At 32.2% G+C, this 16,954-nt stretch overlaps 4 protein-coding genes across 5 annotated transcripts; 3 read left to right on the forward strand and 1 right to left on the reverse strand.

Annotated features, from left to right (window-relative positions):
- The first annotated feature begins 2,381 nt into the window (after window positions 1-2,381).
- Window positions 2,382-4,447, forward strand: LOC108831676 (protein STRICTOSIDINE SYNTHASE-LIKE 13-like). 2 transcript variants are annotated; one of them, XM_018605203.2, is made up of 5 exons: window positions 2,382-2,510; window positions 2,779-3,183; window positions 3,259-3,543; window positions 3,633-3,800; window positions 3,895-4,447. In XM_018605203.2, exons 2-5 carry the CDS (start codon window positions 2,801-2,803, stop codon window positions 4,304-4,306), a joined length of 1,248 nt encoding a protein of 415 aa, XP_018460705.1. In that variant the 5' UTR covers window positions 2,382-2,510; window positions 2,779-2,800; the 3' UTR covers window positions 4,307-4,447. The 2 variants fall into 2 exon arrangements, with proteins under 2 accessions (XP_018460705.1, XP_018460707.1); XM_018605205.2 differs by having other exon boundaries at window positions 2,430-2,525.
- A 132-nt stretch (window positions 4,448-4,579) lies between these two features.
- Window positions 4,580-5,540, reverse strand: LOC108831677 (60S ribosomal protein L38). Its single transcript, XM_018605206.2, has 3 exons — window positions 5,427-5,540; window positions 4,929-5,112; window positions 4,580-4,757 (listed from the first exon to the last, which is right to left on the reverse strand). The coding sequence occupies exons 1-3, from the start codon at window positions 5,427-5,429 to the stop codon at window positions 4,735-4,737; spliced, it is 210 nt and encodes a 69-aa protein (XP_018460708.1). The 5' UTR covers window positions 5,430-5,540; the 3' UTR covers window positions 4,580-4,734.
- Window positions 5,541-5,778: 238 nt separating this feature from the next.
- LOC108831675 (sister chromatid cohesion 1 protein 3-like) lies at window positions 5,779-8,699 on the forward strand. The gene is made up of 11 exons (XM_018605202.2): window positions 5,779-6,004; window positions 6,129-6,437; window positions 6,520-6,569; window positions 6,659-6,693; window positions 6,783-7,159; window positions 7,244-7,355; window positions 7,433-7,569; window positions 7,655-8,124; window positions 8,225-8,310; window positions 8,400-8,535; window positions 8,613-8,699. Exons 1-11 carry the CDS (start codon window positions 5,860-5,862, stop codon window positions 8,697-8,699), a joined length of 1,944 nt encoding a protein of 647 aa, XP_018460704.2. The 5' UTR covers window positions 5,779-5,859.
- A 2,537-nt stretch (window positions 8,700-11,236) lies between these two features.
- On the forward strand, window positions 11,237-12,581 carry LOC108831680 (cytosolic sulfotransferase 18-like). Its single transcript, XM_018605208.2, has one exon. The coding sequence runs from the start codon at window positions 11,274-11,276 to the stop codon at window positions 12,300-12,302; it is 1,029 nt and encodes a 342-aa protein (XP_018460710.2). The 5' UTR covers window positions 11,237-11,273; the 3' UTR covers window positions 12,303-12,581.
- The last annotated feature ends 4,373 nt before the right edge of the window (window positions 12,582-16,954 follow it).

Genomic DNA, 16,954 nt, shown 5'->3' on the forward strand with positions numbered 1-16,954 from the left:
ATCTAACAGAAAATTTTTGGGCATGTTATTGGTGAGATTCACATATATGAAAACCATATTTGGACCGATCACACAATTAGCTTTAGATAGTTTTTCATTACACAAAACGATACTGATATTTAAAGTCGTCACTATCATCAAATGCATTTTAAGTTATGATTACATCTACATTATTAAAACAAATCTTAATTTGTGTGAGATGTATCTAAAGTAAACAAGGACACTTATGAGAATGTGGAAGAAACAATTAGTGGTTATTACTTTTTGGCAGTTTCTTTATCAAATCCTACTATTTTAGAATTCAAACCTAAACAAATTTAGTAATCATTTGACCAGTATCTAAGAAAAGACGATTGAACCAGTCCACAAAAATTCAAAATTAGACATTTACTATTTATAGAAGTTTGGTTTTGCATATAAATACGTTGTTAAGTTAATCAAGAACTATTAGCAAGACAAGCAAAAAAAAGAAGAAGAACCGTTTAAGAACTTATCAAACATTATGGCTATCGAAAAGAAAACCCTGATCGCCTCCTTCATCATCGTTTTGATGATGGTAATGATGATCGTGACCGAGGTCGAGGCAAGGAAGCATGTCACAATCAAGCCGCCTCCAAAGTGATATATAGTCTTTGTTGTTTTCAAATCCATGGTTGCTTCAGCTAGGGAGCTTCAAGCATGCCTGGCTTAACTAAATTTTATTATTATATATCATTTTTGTTCATCTTCCTATTAATTTGCTTAGTTATGGATGTATTATTACTTACAAATAATGTTTTACATATGTCAAATTAATATGTGAATGAAATGTACTAGTTTATATTTCATATGTAGAGATTTATTTTATAATCTCTCTAGAAATTGACAACATATGTGTTCACATACTTTCTTTTTAGTTTGTAATTTGTAAAAAATAAAAATGATACATATATCCTGGTATTAATACTAAAGAATGTGTTTTTCTCCTGTTTTTATTGTTATAGTATTTGCAAGTATCTTCTTCCTCGCATACAATGTCCACAATCAACTAGTCCAACGTGACAAAGCCTAAAGAATGTGTTTTTCTCCTGTTTTTTTTTTTTTTTTTTTTTTTTTTTGTGGAAGCACCGTGGCCTAGTGGTCAAGGTTTAAAGGCTTCTACACCCAAGTCTGGGGTTCGAATCCCAGGCGACGCAATTTCTACACCAGGAGGTCTGGGTTTCAATTCCCGGAGAAGGCGAATTATGCAGAATATTGGAGACAAGTCTTACAAGGGATCTTTAGCATGGCGCAAGGAATACTGTCAGGAATGGATCTCATAGGGCGGCTCAGGGTGATGCAGTCAGACATGAATTCTTATAAGGCAGGTAGAATGGTCAGCTGTAATATCATCTATGTAATGTTTCTCGTTGTTTCTAATAGCATAATAAACCCGACAAAAAAAAAACATAGAACTTTTTCTTTTTTTGGCTAAAGGGTAAATGTCATTGCAATGAATGAAGTTTCGGTTACATTCATTGCAATGACAAATTCATTAATATCACTTGAACTTACTTCTCTTCTATTTAATACACAAGTTATTTTATTAGCAAAAAATATATACACAAGTTATACACTAGAAAGACTTGGTTATTCAAACCCTAAATATACATTAACCCATTTTTATAATAAAAAATCAATAAATTTTTTTTTTTTGCTAAAATTTGATGCAAAAAACAAGAACTTTCAATATTTCATTCATTAGTTTTTTTTTAAAAGAAGAACTTAACTTTCATAATTACTTGGTCGACAAATCATCATGCATAGCATAATAAGGTATACAAACATGAAAAAGTGGTATAAATTTAACATTTTACCAAAAAAAAAACATGAAAAAAATGGAAAACAAAGTCGACAATCCTGTTGATTTGTTCTTAATTTGGCCATTATGTCTACATGCATGTACATTTAACATTTAACCTTTGTGACGAAACGTCCATGAAAACTTCAACGCCTTTCATATCTCGCACCAATTGTATATAAATTTAAATATTGCATTACATAGTAATACTATAGACATCATTTTATAACATTTTAACGAAAATGTAAAATTACAAACCATTTTAATTTGGAATTCTTAACATTCTTGATTCTTCAAAGATTGAGCTCCTAAACGTGGACTTCTCTAGTGAACAAAAGAAAACGTACGACTTCTCTACTTGATCCTTCTCCTAAAGATAGCTAGTATCGGTTTACAATGTTGCTTGAACTGCTTGTGGGATTCAAGTTAGTATTGTTTAGGCATCAATACAGATGAAATAGGAGTCACATGTTTGATGTATAGTTGCAAAAAGGGTCCCATGTCTCACCTAAAGATTCCATCCACCGCTAGGCATGTTTCCTGATTTGTGACCTTCACATTTATTTCATATATGAAAGCATGCTACCAAACATTCTTGGTTTTGCTTTGATATATTGTACATGTAATATCATTTACAATTTCACAAATCTGCAGCTCTCTTTGATTTAGAGCAGTGTGTTTCAAAAAGAAGGTAATTAAGCAAAAGGTAGAAGAAAAGTTTAAGGATTCACAGTTTCATGTTTTATTTATGAGAAGTTGTAGGTTGGATGATTTACAGGTTAACTAAAGTCATGACAATTGTATTTTTTTGTTATCAAAAGTAGTCTAACTTGGATCCACTTTTGACTTAGTTGTTCATCACCATTTAAAACCTACTTTCAACCCAATTTTCATTTCACAACTTCTCCACAACCACACTTTCATTAGTTTTTTTCTTATATAATCTGTACATTGACCAGGTGAATCTGATCTTGCTTTCAAATGGAGAAGAAAGGCCAGCATCATAATAGTACACATGACTCCTTTCTGACACATCACCCTGTTCTCTGTATCCTTGCTTTGTCTGCAATATTCATAGCGATAGACCCCTTTCACATGAGTCCTATTGGTGGTCGTGAGTTCAAGCCTGTGAAGCATGAGGTCGCTCCATACAAGCAAGTCATGGAGAACTGGCCAAGAGACAACCTTAGTCAACTAGGTCAGCATGGGAAGCTGGAGTTTGTGGACCAAGTCTTTGGTCCAGAGTCATTAGAGTTTGATGGTTTAGGCCGTGGTCCGTACACAGGGTTGGCTGATGGAAGGGTGGTCAGATGGATGGGTGAAGCAAACGGATGGGAGACATTCTCCGTTGTAACATCAAAATGGTAAAAAGACTCATCACTTTTTTATGAATGTTTTGAGTTTCTGTTATTGATGTTGTGTGTGTTCATGATAATCAGGTCAGAAGAGGCTTGTGCAAGAGGGGTGGATTCAACAACAAACAAGCAGTGGAAGCATGAGAAGCTGTGTGGGAGACCTCTTGGTCTGAGGTTTGATAAAGAGACAGGGAACTTGTACATTGCAGACGCTTACTATGGTCTACTAGTGGTTGGTCCTGAAGGAGGGATTGCCACACCTTTAGCTACCCATGTGGAAGGAAAGCCTATACTCTTTGCCAACGATCTTGACATCCATAGAAATGGCTCAATCTTCTTCACTGACACAAGCACAAGATATGACAGAGCGTAGGTTTTCATAATAATAATAATAATAATAAACTCTGTTTCTTGCTTTTGGGTTGATTAAAATAGTTAAGACTTTGTGTATTTTGTAGGAATCATTTCTTCATATTGCTTGAAGGAGAATCAACTGGGAGGCTTCTAAGATATGACCCACCTACCAAAACAACACACGTTGTGCTTGATGGTTTGGCTTTTCCCAATGGCATTCAGCTCTCTAGAGACCAATCTTTCCTTCTCTTCACAGAAACAACCAATTGCAGGTACAATATATAAACAAGCCTTGGAACTCAAGCAAGACTAGTTCAGAAACTCTCCCTCTTTAACTTTTTGTTCCATCAAATTTTTATACGTCAGATTGGTGAAATATTGGCTGGAGGGTTCAAGAAAGGGTGAGGTGGAGGTTGTGGCGGATCTACCAGGATTCCCAGACAATGTAAGAATGAACGAGAAGGGTGAGTTTTGGGTTGCAATAGACTGTTGTAGAACACCTGCACAAGAGGTTCTTACAAACAACCCTTGGATAAAGAGCATCTACTTTAGACTTCCCATACCGATGAAGCTGCTGGCTAAAGCCATGGGGATGAGGATGTACACCGTGATATCAAGATTCAACGAGGAAGGTAAGGTCTTGGAGGTTCTTGAGGATAGACAAGGAAAGGTGATGAAGCTTGTTAGTGAAGTTAGGGAGGTTCAAGGGAAGCTTTGGATTGGAACAGTGGCTCATAACCATATCGCCTCCGTGCCTTATCCTTTAACAATGAATTAGTGAACAACTTTGTTGTGTAGTTCTTAGCTTGTGGAAGTGATATCATCTTATTAAGATCCATGAGGTCAAGTATGTAACAAATAATGGTTTTAACTAAATCATCTACCTGTAATTTAAACTTGAATAATTTTTTTCTCATTATTTACGTTTTAGTTATACACTTCATAAAACGTTGATTATTATGCATATTCTATCTCTATACCTACTCAAAATCTTCTCTTAAAACTCTTGCCAAATTCTTTTGAGCCATACACTAACCACGTTGATAGCAAATAACAAAATAAAAACTCAAAGTCTTGAAATAGAAAAGGGAAAGAGTCTGAACAATAATAGTAATTCAAAAGGCAACAAAAATCAAAATTATCCAAGCGAAAGGTATTCAAAGCAGGAGGTCGCATTGACATAATCCCTAGACTTCAAGAAGATCTTCAAAGGTCTTGAACACTCAAACCTGAAACAAAGACAATGTCACATATCACATGCTTGAGCCAATACATATACAACACACCACACATGCTTCCTTACAAGTACCCTAACAACTTAATGACACATATGCTATTAATCACAAGCGCATAATACAAACATAAGATGCGAGAGAGAGAGAGAGATGAGAATTAAGAACCTGGAGGAAGTGACTGCTTAAGCTTATCAGCCTTCTCTTGGTCGAAGACGCATAGCGTGTAGAGGTACCTGGAGCACCTGACCTTGAACTTGACAATGTCCTTGCTTCTCTTGATCTTCACAGACCTAGCATCCTTCCTCCTCGCCGTCAGAAGGAAGTCCTTGATCTCGTGGATTTGCTTAGGCTACAAACAATTATCAAAATCAAAAACCATTCATTACTCAACTGGAAAAAATACAAGTGTTTGAAGATTAAAAAAAAAAGAAAAGGATCTATTACTAAACACCTAAAGACACCATTTTTATTCATTACAAGACCCAAACTAGATCAGAACTGATAAGATCATTGGAAATCAACACAGGAAAAGAAACAACATTTCAGCTGGATACAAAAGCTATAGATGTAAGAACAAACAATCAAGACAGTGATAACTTAAAGCTAATACATAAAGCTCTTTGATAGCCTTCAATAAGAACTGAGAGAGGACGAAAAATTTACCATTTTCGGTTCTGATTTTGCACGCCGTAACAACCGTCGGAGAAGCTATACAGCAGCAGCAGCTCTATATAAGAAGAAAAACCCTAGATGATTTGCTACTGGGCCCAAATGTAAGCCCATTAGTTCTATAAGTTGGGCCATACATTATATTATATACCCGAAGAGTTTAGAATGCGAATATATGTTTGTTTTAGGTCCCTTTAATTATCATTTTGTTACTGTTTTAACCTAAAGTTTTGTTTTTATATTTTCACAACGCCGCGCCACGTAAATATTTTTCCCGCGCCACCACTGGATAACTCAACGTCTTCTCCAAGAAAATCACATTATTAAAAAACCCTAACCTCCTCTTTTCGCGACCGTAAAATCGAAACTGATTAGTTTAATTTATATAAATACCTTCGATATCACTCTTCTCCATATTTTTAAATTGATGAGTGAAGAAGGAGAGTTAATGTTTTATTCGCAGGAGTATTTGGCACGAAAGGGTCCACTAGGTACGGTTTGGTCCGCCGCTCACTTGCAAAACCGTCTCAAAAAGTCTCACTACACCGCCACCAACATCCCCGAAACAGTTGGTTCGTCTCTCCTCTGCTTTCTAAACCCTAAAAAGTTACCGCCTTTGATCAAATTGTGTTTTTTACCTTCTGCTTTGGTAAAAAGTTTTGATTTTTACAGAAAAAAAAAATTGTCTTTTTGCAGATTTTATAATGTATCTGGAGACGCCGTTGGCACCTAGATTATCAGGGCACCTTCTACTTGGTGTTGTGAGAATATACTCGAAGCAAGTTGATTATGTTGTCCGTGACTGTACTCTCTTTACTACTTGGTTAGCTAAGTCTTTGGTCTCTACTCGAGTTGACTTGCCTGAGGATGCTAGACAGGCCCCTGTTGAGTCTGTGACTTTGCCTCAGGCGCTTAACTTGGATGACTTCGACTTAGAGGATGATGACCACACACTCGAGGGGTTTGATAATCACCTGAGGAGTCAGGAAGATATCACTCTTACTGGTACCTCTTTTGTCTGATGTTTATCTATACATTGTGTCATGATTCGAGATGGTGTTTAATGATGATGTTGCTGGTTTTGCAGATCAGATTCCTACTGGCATTGATCCTTATGTTGCTGTAACTTTTGATGATGTGAGGTTCCTCTGCTTGCTTCTTATGTCTTTGTGTTTGATTCTGATAAACATTGTTGTTGAAAGAAAGTTTGTATGTCTTTCTTACAGGACATCTTTCCAGAATCTACCCCTATGGATGTTGAGTGAGTCTCTTCATAGAGTTCTATCTCATTATCTTCCTTATATGTATGCCTCTCTTAATTTGGTTACCTCTTTCTTATGATTTAATCAGCCAACCTACAGAACCTGTGAGTGCGCATCATCCTGGTGATACTGATGTTGAAATGGCTTATGAGTCAGAACCATACAATAATGATCAAGGAGACTTTAATTTTGGTCTAGATAATGCATATTCTCCCGGAAGTGTTCCCGAGGTGGAGATAAGGCGTGATGTTGCTGCACATGGTTTAAGCCCTGCGTCTCATCCACCATTTGCTGCACAACAACATAATGTTAGAGTTGAAGAAGGCACTGGAACTTTGAATGAGAAGGAACCCACTTTCCCTAATTTTGATGAGGAAATGTTACATTCTCGAGGACATTCGACCTTTGAGCTTCGCTCAGGATCTCCACGCTTTGCTGGTTCTGAGGAAGAACATGAAAATTTTGGTGAGCAAAACAACATAGTCTGATGTCTTACTCTTAACCAGTTTATCATTTGTTTGAAGTAAGTTTTTGGTTTTGATGTTAAAGTGCATCCATCACCTCAACTGGTTCTTCAGCCAACTCCTCCTCCTCCTCCCCAACCACAAGTAAGGGCAAGGAAGAGGAATCACTTTGATAAGGTCACAGTATTAACTAACAGGTAAAACAACTTTTCTATTGCTTCATGTGACTCTTTTGATTATTTTATTACATACTGATAAAAACAAATTTGAATAGGATCATGAAAGAAAGGATTGAGGATCCTAGTGATACTCTCCGTAAGAGAAAGAAGATGCCTTCTTCTAAACTAAACGTCTGGAGAATGAATAACCAGTCAAAGAAGGATCAGATCTTCAATGAGCCCTTGCTTACTGGTAATTTTTTTTTCCAGTTATTTCAACTGTTTTTTTTTTAATTTATTTTGCCTTTTGAATAACGTTTATGAACTACTATCTGCAGGCTGCTCAGATGTTCTACGCAGTGTCTTTGACAAGGACTGTGTAGCTTCAAAGCCACATCTTGCTGCTGTTTCTAATGTAACTCTACCAGAACCTGCACCTGCATCATCTCCTATTCGAGAAGCTGAAACAGAAGTTATGGTTCCTGATTCTACTAATCAAGACAGTACAGTTCAGCTGTCTCCAGTTCGGCAGCATGAAGACTCTGTACCAAGAGAGGCACAATCTCCACCGCAGTTTAATAATGATGACAATGGTATGGAACGTTTAAGGGAAGGTGGTTACACTGACTACATGCCCTCTCCACCACCTCCAAGATTTTCACCTTCTAGAACCGATGACTTCACCACTCAGACTAGAGTTTGGGAGACAGAATCTTACAGAACAGAGCCTTCAACTTCCACATATAGAGAGGATCTTCCTGGACCAACGAACTCAGGGGTTTCTGATATTCCTGAAATGGTGGATGAGGTTTTTTTCTCACGTTCTTCCTTGTTTTGTGTTTACCATTCTTGGTTGCTTTGGTAGCAATGCATTGATATCAAATACCATTTGTTTGTGTGTCATACAGGAACTTTATTTCCTAGAGGTGGGTGGCAACACTCCGGTGAGATCACCAGCAAGTCAAGATTCTGATGCTTTGACAGATAGAACAAGGTTTTATAAAGATCCCATAATCTATGTAGCTTCTCCATGAGCCTGCAGTTTCTCTACTAACATGTAACACGTTCATTAAAACATTGCAGAGCCTTGGCTCAGTATCTTAAAGAACGTTCTTCAAGTAGTCCCACTTCAAGCAATTCTTCTGGAGATCTAAGTTTGGGAAAGATCTTGGACGGAAAGACAAGGAAGGTAGCTGCACGAATGTTCTTTGAGACATTGGTAATTGGTTCTCAATACCTTTCTTTTTTTAATTTCTATCTATGTTTTGTCTCTAATGGATTGGTTTTGGATTACAGGTGTTGAAGTCTAGAGGACTTATAGATATGCAACAGGATCAACCTTACAGCGATATCACTCTGAAGTTGATGCCTGGCCTCTTTTAAAAAAAATTCAACCATGAATAACCAATGCTCAGTTTAGATTATTATGTGTATAATAGTATAGATGCTAGACATATGGCCTGTTTTAAACTTGTTCCTCTTTTATATCCTTATACTCAGACCAAGAAAGAAAATTAATGGTTATAAGTTGAATCTATCTTAGTCATCAACTCATCATTCTCAACGGGCAGGACTATGGCATGAACTTCTTAGGCTAAAGTATATGGGTTTATTGCGTTGTGAAGTTGGCAACGGCGAGCCAGTTACTTCTGATTTGATTACTGGTTAGGGACGGGGAGGTTGCTCGACGAGACAAGTGAGCTTGGTCCGCGTTATCTTGGCCATACCCCGTCAAGCACTAGAAAATAACACATTTAATAAGTGATTCTTCATCGAACTTTTAAAAGTCAAAATTGTAAATACATAATCAATAATTTTATTGTCGATTGTTGGTTTCAAAACTGGCTGATCCTTATTTCAATTTCAAAACAATACTGAAATCGTAAACAAGAAAGTTTTTCTCTGTTTTCTAGTTTCAATCGTCTTCTATCAAGTAAGAACCTAAAGAATCTGCAAGACTGCAACATGTATGCTAAATATCGCTGCCATCATGGACCCATTCCACATGGCACCATCGAACTCATGTTTCACGTGGGTAAACAAAATGATAGCTTCATTATTACAAACGTAATCAGATCCAGATCCGGTCCTCTCTGTACAAGCACATGAATCATGAGGCTGGTGGCCTGTCTATTTTTTCAAACTATGCTTGTAATGAAAGCTGTTATTATAATTAGGCCTGAGCATTTCGGATATCGGTTCGGTATTTTGGGTTTCGATAATTCGGATAGGGGGTTAGAGGATCCACTGAGTACTTGACTTATATTCTTTTCGGTTCGGTTCGGATAGTTTTAGGTTCGGTTCGGTTAAGGATAGTAAAATTAGAAACCAGAAAATACCCGAAATAATTTTGGTTCTCATTTGATTTCGGTTCGGGTATAGATAGTTCGGATAGTTCGAATAAAATATTGGTTATTTAAAATAAAATATCCAATAATTATGATAATTTAGACAAAAAATTGGATATTTTGGATTACTTTGGATATTACGGATAAAATTATCCGGATACTTTTGGATAGTTAAGATATTTTATAATAATGTAGTTATCTTCAAATATTTTTGGAATCTTTTAAGAAAAAAATTAGTTATAAATATATATTTAGTTATGTTATATGTATATATAATTAATATTTTTATATATTTGGGTATCCGTTCAGTATTTGGTTCGGTTCCTTTGGTTATTTCAGATATAAAAATATAGGAACTAGGGCTGGGTAAATTAACCGAATCCGAAAATCCGAACCGAATCCGATTCGATAAAAACGAATCCGAACCGATCCGAACCCGACATAAATACCGAATGGATCTTGTTTTATGGTATTTTGGGTTATAGGTATTATCCGATCCGAACCCGAAACATTAAATCCCCAAAAAATCTTTGTACCAAACATGATTTTAATTTCTGATATGTATCCAAAATACACTTAGATATATGAAACATCTAAATTATTATCTATTACATAAAGGTTGGTGGTTTTATAACATGGAAGTTTATGGTTGAAGATTGCGGTTGAAGTTTTTATATTTTGGTTTTGTGTTCATTGAACAATGCTTCTCATTTCATGCGAAATTGGTTTTCGTTTTATGCTTTCATTTATTTGGTTTTATTTCTATCGATAGGTATGTTTACTTTTTCGTTTGATTTTGAATGATCAAGGTTGATGTTTCTTTTTTAATTTTGAAGTTTTATTTAAGTTTTTGGTTTTTAATTTCATTAAATAATATGTTTCTCATTTGGTTTTGGTTTTGACTTTAGCTTTCTTTGAATTCTCTCATTTGTTTTGTTTTATTTATATCAATAAAGATGTTTGGTTTTCGTTTTAAATTTGCATCGTTTTATAATTGTTTTCTTTGGTTAGTGACAAAATTGATGTTTTTACTTACTTACTTGTATTACAAATTACTATTTATTTAGATTTGTACTGGTTACATTTATTATAAACGATATACTCAAGAACCGAAAGTCCGTTTAAAACCTAAACACGATAGTATTTCGGGTTATACCAATACCAAAATAATTTACCAACCCCGACCCGAACCGAAGAGCATCCGAACCGATCCCAAACCGAAATTTTAAATTATCCGAATAGGGCTGGTTTTCGGTAACTATAAAAACCCGAACCCGATTAAAATAGAACCGACATCCGAATGGTACCCCAATTACCCAGCCCTAATAGGAACCATGAGAGTATTTGAGGGTTTTCGGTTTAATTCCGGTTTGGATATTTCAGTTCAGTTTTACTTCGGTTCCGATTTTCTTGCCTAGGCCTAATTATAATAATGAAATATAGTAATTAGGACTATTATCACGACAAAAGGAAAACTAAAAAGTAAAAACAAACGTTACTGTCCGTCCCTATCGTTGCTTCTAATATAAAATGCCGGCTATGATCCAGACTTGTTCTAACAACGACCCTCTCTCATCTCCCACATATCAGAAACACATATCCACAACCAATGGCAACGGAAACCGTAACCGACACTACCGTGCCAAAACGTGAGGAGACCCAGTCAACAGAGTTCGAGAAGAATCGGAAACGGTACCAAGACCTAATCATCACGTTCCCTCATGCAAAAGGCTGGATGCCGAGAGAACCCCTGTTTGGGTACGGTGGTTATTGGTGCGCACAGCCTTTCCTCGAAGGTTCCTTTTACGCGCAAGAGTTCTTCCAAGCAAGACCCGGTGACTTCCTCATCTGTACCTACCCGAAGACAGGTACCACTTGGCTCAAAGCACTAGCATTCACAATCACCAATCGATCACGCTTCGACGATTTCACGAACCCAGTCCTAAAGCTTAACCCTCACGAGCTTGTTCCTTTCATTGAGTATGAGTTCTCTTTCTTCCCTCAAGTTGATGTTCTCAAAGACAAAGGGAACACTCTCTTTTCAACTCATATGCCATATGAGTTATTACCTGATTCGGTTGCGAAGTCGGGTTGTAAGATGCTTTACATCTGGAGAGACCCAAAGGACACTTTCATCTCCTTGTGGCATTTCTTACAAAAGAGAAGGTCAGAAAAGGGCCCGCTCAATAGTCTCGAGGAGTGTTTTGATATGTTCTGTCAAGGTTTTTCTGTGAACGGTCCTTATCTTGATCATGCCTTGGCATATTGGAAAGCTCACCAAGAGAATCCGAATCAGATTTTGTTCCTTAACTACGAGACTTTGAGTGCTGATCCTTTGCCTTACGTGAAGATATTGGCTGAGTTCATGGGTTATGGATTCACAGTTGAGGAAGAGAAGAATGGGGTTGTTGAGAAAGTTGTGAATCTTTGCAGCTTTGAGACAATGAAGAATCTTGAAGCTAACAAAGGAGATAAGGAGAGAGAAGATCATCCTTCTCCTTATACAAACAGCGCATTTTTCAGGAAAGGAAAGACCGGAGATTGGGAAAATTATCTGACACCAGACATGGCAGCTCGCATGGATGAGTTAGCGCAAGAAAAGTTCAAGGGTACTGGTTTGCTTGAAAATGGTAAATGAGCTAGTTCTTGTTCGCCGGAAATGACTGATCCTTGTACGTTTGGTCCTATTTTCACGTTTATTCTATCTGATGAATAATCTTTTTTTTTTTGCTAAAAGAACGAGTTTAAAATTAAAAAAAAAAGGAGCTGGCTTTGCATGATATGGTACATATTAGAATATCCTTTTTCAAAAAAAAAAAATGATATGGTACATGAATGTCAGAATGTGTTGTGGCTATAGAAAAAAGGGATTGGCTTTGCATGCAGAAAACGGCTGCATCATGCATAATATATTGTTATGTGTTTAATTTATACTAGGATAAGACTTGTGCCTTGCGCGGAATGAAATTATTATTTTACTATATTTTGAAAAATGAAACTATAATTCGGTTTGTTTTGGATTATGGGTGTTCAATCTGGATATCGGGTTTCGGTTCGGTTCGGTTTCGGTATTTCGATTATTAAAATATAACTACTATTCTAAATCCATATTTACTTCGGTTCGATTTGGTTTATATGCCGTCGGTTTTCAGTTTATTCAATTTTTTTATACCAAAAAGAATAATTATTTATTTTGAGATCATATTATATGTTATACGAATTTTAGAGTTATGTTGTCAAAAAATCATTTATTATAAAATATTATATATTTAAATAAAAGAATAAAAAAACAAAAAGGCTTCTATCATCTAATAAAATAATAAAATCTAGAATTAATATCAAAACTCTAAATTTTGAAAAAAAACAAAATAGAAGCATGAAAGAAAAGTTTTATATTCTTCCATATTTGGTGTTCATCAAATTAATATTTCTATTGAACACAATCCTGTTTGTTTAAAGATAAAAAAAAGTTGTTGAGAATTTCAACTAATTGTTGTCCATCAAATTTATAATATTAACTTCAATTTAGTTACTGTTAAAATAAACAAAAAGATCAAAAAAAAGACTAAGAAAATAAGAAATCTCAGTTGCAGTAAATTATTACTTAATTATAATTCAAGTGATTCAAGTGATTTACAAATTATAATTATAGTTCAACTCATGTAACAAATAGGAATTTCATGTGCCGTTATATATATACATATATTTACATGTTTCAGTTTAATCGGTTATAAATCAAACAATATCCAAATCCTACGGTTTTTATAAAATAACATACATTCGATTTGTATGGTATATACCAAATTAAAACCATATTATCGACTGTTTAATATCTTTTAATAATAAAATTCTTTTTAAGAAAGAACTAAGATACATATTGTTATCAAATATTTATTATTCACAATAATTAATTTTCATATATACGTTAATCATATTAGGTAATTTCATAATTTTTATTTAAGGAAAGTGCGAGATTGTTCTTTTGTACATTATTTATCAATTTGATAGTTAGTTTAGTAGAAAGTGTAATATAAGTTAATATGGACCAACCTATTTTTCTAAGAATAGTATATTTTATAAATAGTATATTTCATATGGTTATTTATTAAATAAGATTTCATAATCATACGGTTCTATGATCATTCTTATCGTTTTGTAACAAATTATTTAAATCATTGATAACAAAATTTTCAATGTGAAAATTTTAACAAGTTTATAATTTATAAATGTTCTTGAAAATTCATTAAATTTTTTGAAATTAAAATATTTATGTAATCTTATATGGTATATAGTTTAATCTATATATATTTTGTTTTATTATTAAATTATACTTTTTACTCATATGCTTTTAAAATCATGTGTATCTTTTTATAATAAAAATGTTAAACCATTGATCATTAATTTTTAACATAATAATTTTAACAGTTTTAGTAATTTATTGGCGTTTTTAAAAATTCAAAATATAACATATACGAAAAAATCTAATTTTAAATTTATAGCTAATTTTATTATTTAATTTATTTTAATAATATAAAATTAAACAAATAATTATGGAGGAGATTTAGATTGTTATCAAATCTTTATTATTAGAATAATTAATTGTCATATATATATTAGTCATATTTGGAAATTCCGTAACTTTTATTTAAGGAAAGAAAATAAAATATTAATTGTACACTTTAATTGATTTTATAATTATTTTAATGAAAACTATAATATATAAGAGATATCATATAATTGGTATTAAATGTTCCTAGTGAGATATAAAAGTCGAATTGAACCAACATGTTTTTCAATTTCATTGTAAGGTTGACACGTAGGACTAATTAATTATCTAATTGATTGCCACGTAGGAAGATGTTATTTTCAATTAATACAAACTTAAGGTTACAATTTTTTAATGTTTCTCTTTTAATATATAGGAGATATTAAACTAGCTGATCACCCGCGCCTTATACTTAATATACATAATTTTTTTAAAGTCAAACGTTTAATTTTATATAAAAAAATTATTAAATAAGATATACATTTTTATTAATACTTACAAATTATAAAAGTTCAATATTCCTATTGGTAATCAATGTATTAAATTATTCTTTTTTGTTTCTTAGTTTTATTTATGTGATGTAGATGTTGAAACACAATCTGTTTTATAGTATTAATCAAATTAGGAAACTTGGATTTATAGTAATGTTTTATATATACTTATTGTATTTATGAAGCTAAAAGAAACTCAATGGCACTGAAAAGAACAGACTGTAACAATAGTCAACAAACATTATATATTCTCTATAACTTAGATTTAAAATATAGTGAAACAAAAACAAAAAAAAATAAATTACAAAATATTATCTCTGTATTCTCTAATATTTATATTATGTTTATTATTTGTTAATGTTTAACTCTAATTTTCATGCTTCTATATATTTACAACTAAGTTAATTTTCATTTTGTATTTTATATAATAGTTACTATTTTTGTTTTAATATATTATTTTGACATTTATTATTTTATGGATAAATTCAGTATTAGCTTAAATTCATTTGTGATTTTTAGGTTCCTCATGTACAAATACATATTAATATATATATATATATATGTTCATTTTAAATTTATGGGTAGTTATATATTATGTGGTGTATATTAAAATATAATCGGTTTAATATTAGTAAACCAAATATAATATAAGTTTTGAAGATAAGATTATCATTAGAATTTTTAGTTATTTTTATGATAATGATAAATTATCATAATTTAATAAATAATTAAATATTAACTTTATATAAAAGAAATTTTTTAGTTTTAAGAAAATATCTTTATTTCGTAAAATAAACTTAAAAATATTCATAAATACATAAAAATATATACATGATTTATATTTATTTTTAAAATATTATGATGTAAAATATTTTTGGATAACATAATATAGAATTTTTTAGATAATGATGATTATAATAGTAAAGAAATTAGTTTTAAATATATGGGTAATTATATATTATGTGCTGTATGTTAAAATAGAATCGGTTTAATATTACTAAATCAAATATAATATAAATATATATATATAATATTTTAATAATACTAAAGTAAATATAATATAAATTCGACGATAATATTATCATTATAATTTTTAATTATTTTCAAGATAATAATAAATTATAAGTTAAGTCACTAAATTTATTTATTAAAAATAGTTAATAATTGATAATAAAATATAACTAAACCTAAATTATGAGAAACAATATAATAGATAAGTTTTTAAAATATAACAGAAAATTAAGATCATCATTTAAAAACAAAAACAATTAAAAATATAAAAATAAGTCAAACTACTAATTAAAATTATTGAAAATAATGACAAATAAACAAAATACCTACAATCAAGGATAAACTGACACATAAGCCAATCACTTTATAATTAATAGTATAGATAGATAGACAAAATAAAATTTATTTTTAAATTGATTTAATATTTATTGTTTATTAAAATATTTTAAGTAATATATATCAGATTAATTAATGTAAATAATAAATATTTCATATTAAATAATTTATGAAATAGTCCAACATGAGTTTTGTACAATAGATTTTTTTGTACTTCTCTTTTAACAGAGAAGATTAATGTAAATAATAAATATTTCATATTAAATAATTTATGAAATAGTCCAATATGAGTTTTGTACAATAGATTTTTTTGTACTTCTCTTTTAACAGAGAAGATTATCTGGTCTCTTATTTATTTCATTTAATCAATCTTTCTAGTAAATTTAAAGAAATTAGATGTTTGCTAACTATTTAGAAGACATAAAGACGTTGAAAGAATCCTTCCACAGTTTGGAGATCATTCATGTACCTCGCACACAAAATTTGAAGGCTGATGGCTTAGCACGTAGTGCTAGGAAACAAACATCCTTTGTTGTGCACATGGATGCAGAGTTACCGTTTTGGTTTACAGAGTCTGTTTGAGTCTGTAAAAGTCGATGACAAAAAAAATAAAGAAATTAGATAATAGAAACATATTTTAAGAATGAATTAGTTTAAATTTATTTCATGAAAAACCCAATCTAAATTTAAATACATATTTGTATCATTTTAATTGTTTATAGTTGTCTTTGTGGAAAAAGATCTAGAATTTTTATTACTTCTAGATTGCTAAATGATGTTCTACCTATTTTAATTTATTTTTTACCTACCAATGTAAGTTATCTATATATAAAAACCAGTTCTACATAAAATCGAATTGTGCTGCAGCTGTTTTTTATCAATTAGTTTAACTTTATTTCATGACAC

The sequence above is a fragment of the Raphanus sativus genome, chromosome 4, assembly GCF_000801105.2.
Source record: "Raphanus sativus cultivar WK10039 chromosome 4, ASM80110v3, whole genome shotgun sequence".
NCBI lineage: Eukaryota > Viridiplantae > Streptophyta > Magnoliopsida > Brassicales > Brassicaceae > Raphanus > Raphanus sativus.

What these genes read in the sequence shown, in the direction of transcription:
- LOC108831675 (XM_018605202.2), top strand. Translation starts at nt 5,860, where the DNA reads ATGAGTGAAGAAGGAGAGTTAATGTTTTATTCGCAGGAGTATTTGGCA. An exon ending in CAACATCCCCGAAACAGTTG is followed by an intron (nt 6,005 to 6,128) that starts GTTCGTCTCTCC and finishes GTCTTTTTGCAG; the next exon opens with ATTTTATAATGTATCTGGAG. An exon ending in CAATGAGCCCTTGCTTACTG is followed by an intron (nt 7,570 to 7,654) that starts GTAATTTTTTTT and finishes TACTATCTGCAG; the next exon opens with GCTGCTCAGATGTTCTACGC.
- LOC108831680 (XM_018605208.2), top strand. Translation starts at nt 11,274, where the DNA reads ATGGCAACGGAAACCGTAACCGACACTACCGTGCCAAAACGTGAGGAG.
- LOC108831676 (XM_018605203.2), top strand. Translation starts at nt 2,801, where the DNA reads ATGGAGAAGAAAGGCCAGCATCATAATAGTACACATGACTCCTTTCTG. An exon ending in TCCGTTGTAACATCAAAATG is followed by an intron (nt 3,184 to 3,258) that starts GTAAAAAGACTC and finishes CATGATAATCAG; the next exon opens with GTCAGAAGAGGCTTGTGCAA. An exon ending in AGCACAAGATATGACAGAGC is followed by an intron (nt 3,544 to 3,632) that starts GTAGGTTTTCAT and finishes TGTATTTTGTAG; the next exon opens with GAATCATTTCTTCATATTGC.
- LOC108831677 (XM_018605206.2), bottom strand. An exon ending in TAAGCAGTCACTTCCTCCAG is followed by an intron (nt 4,758 to 4,928) that starts GTTCTTAATTCT and finishes TCTTTGTTTCAG; the next exon opens with GTTTGAGTGTTCAAGACCTT.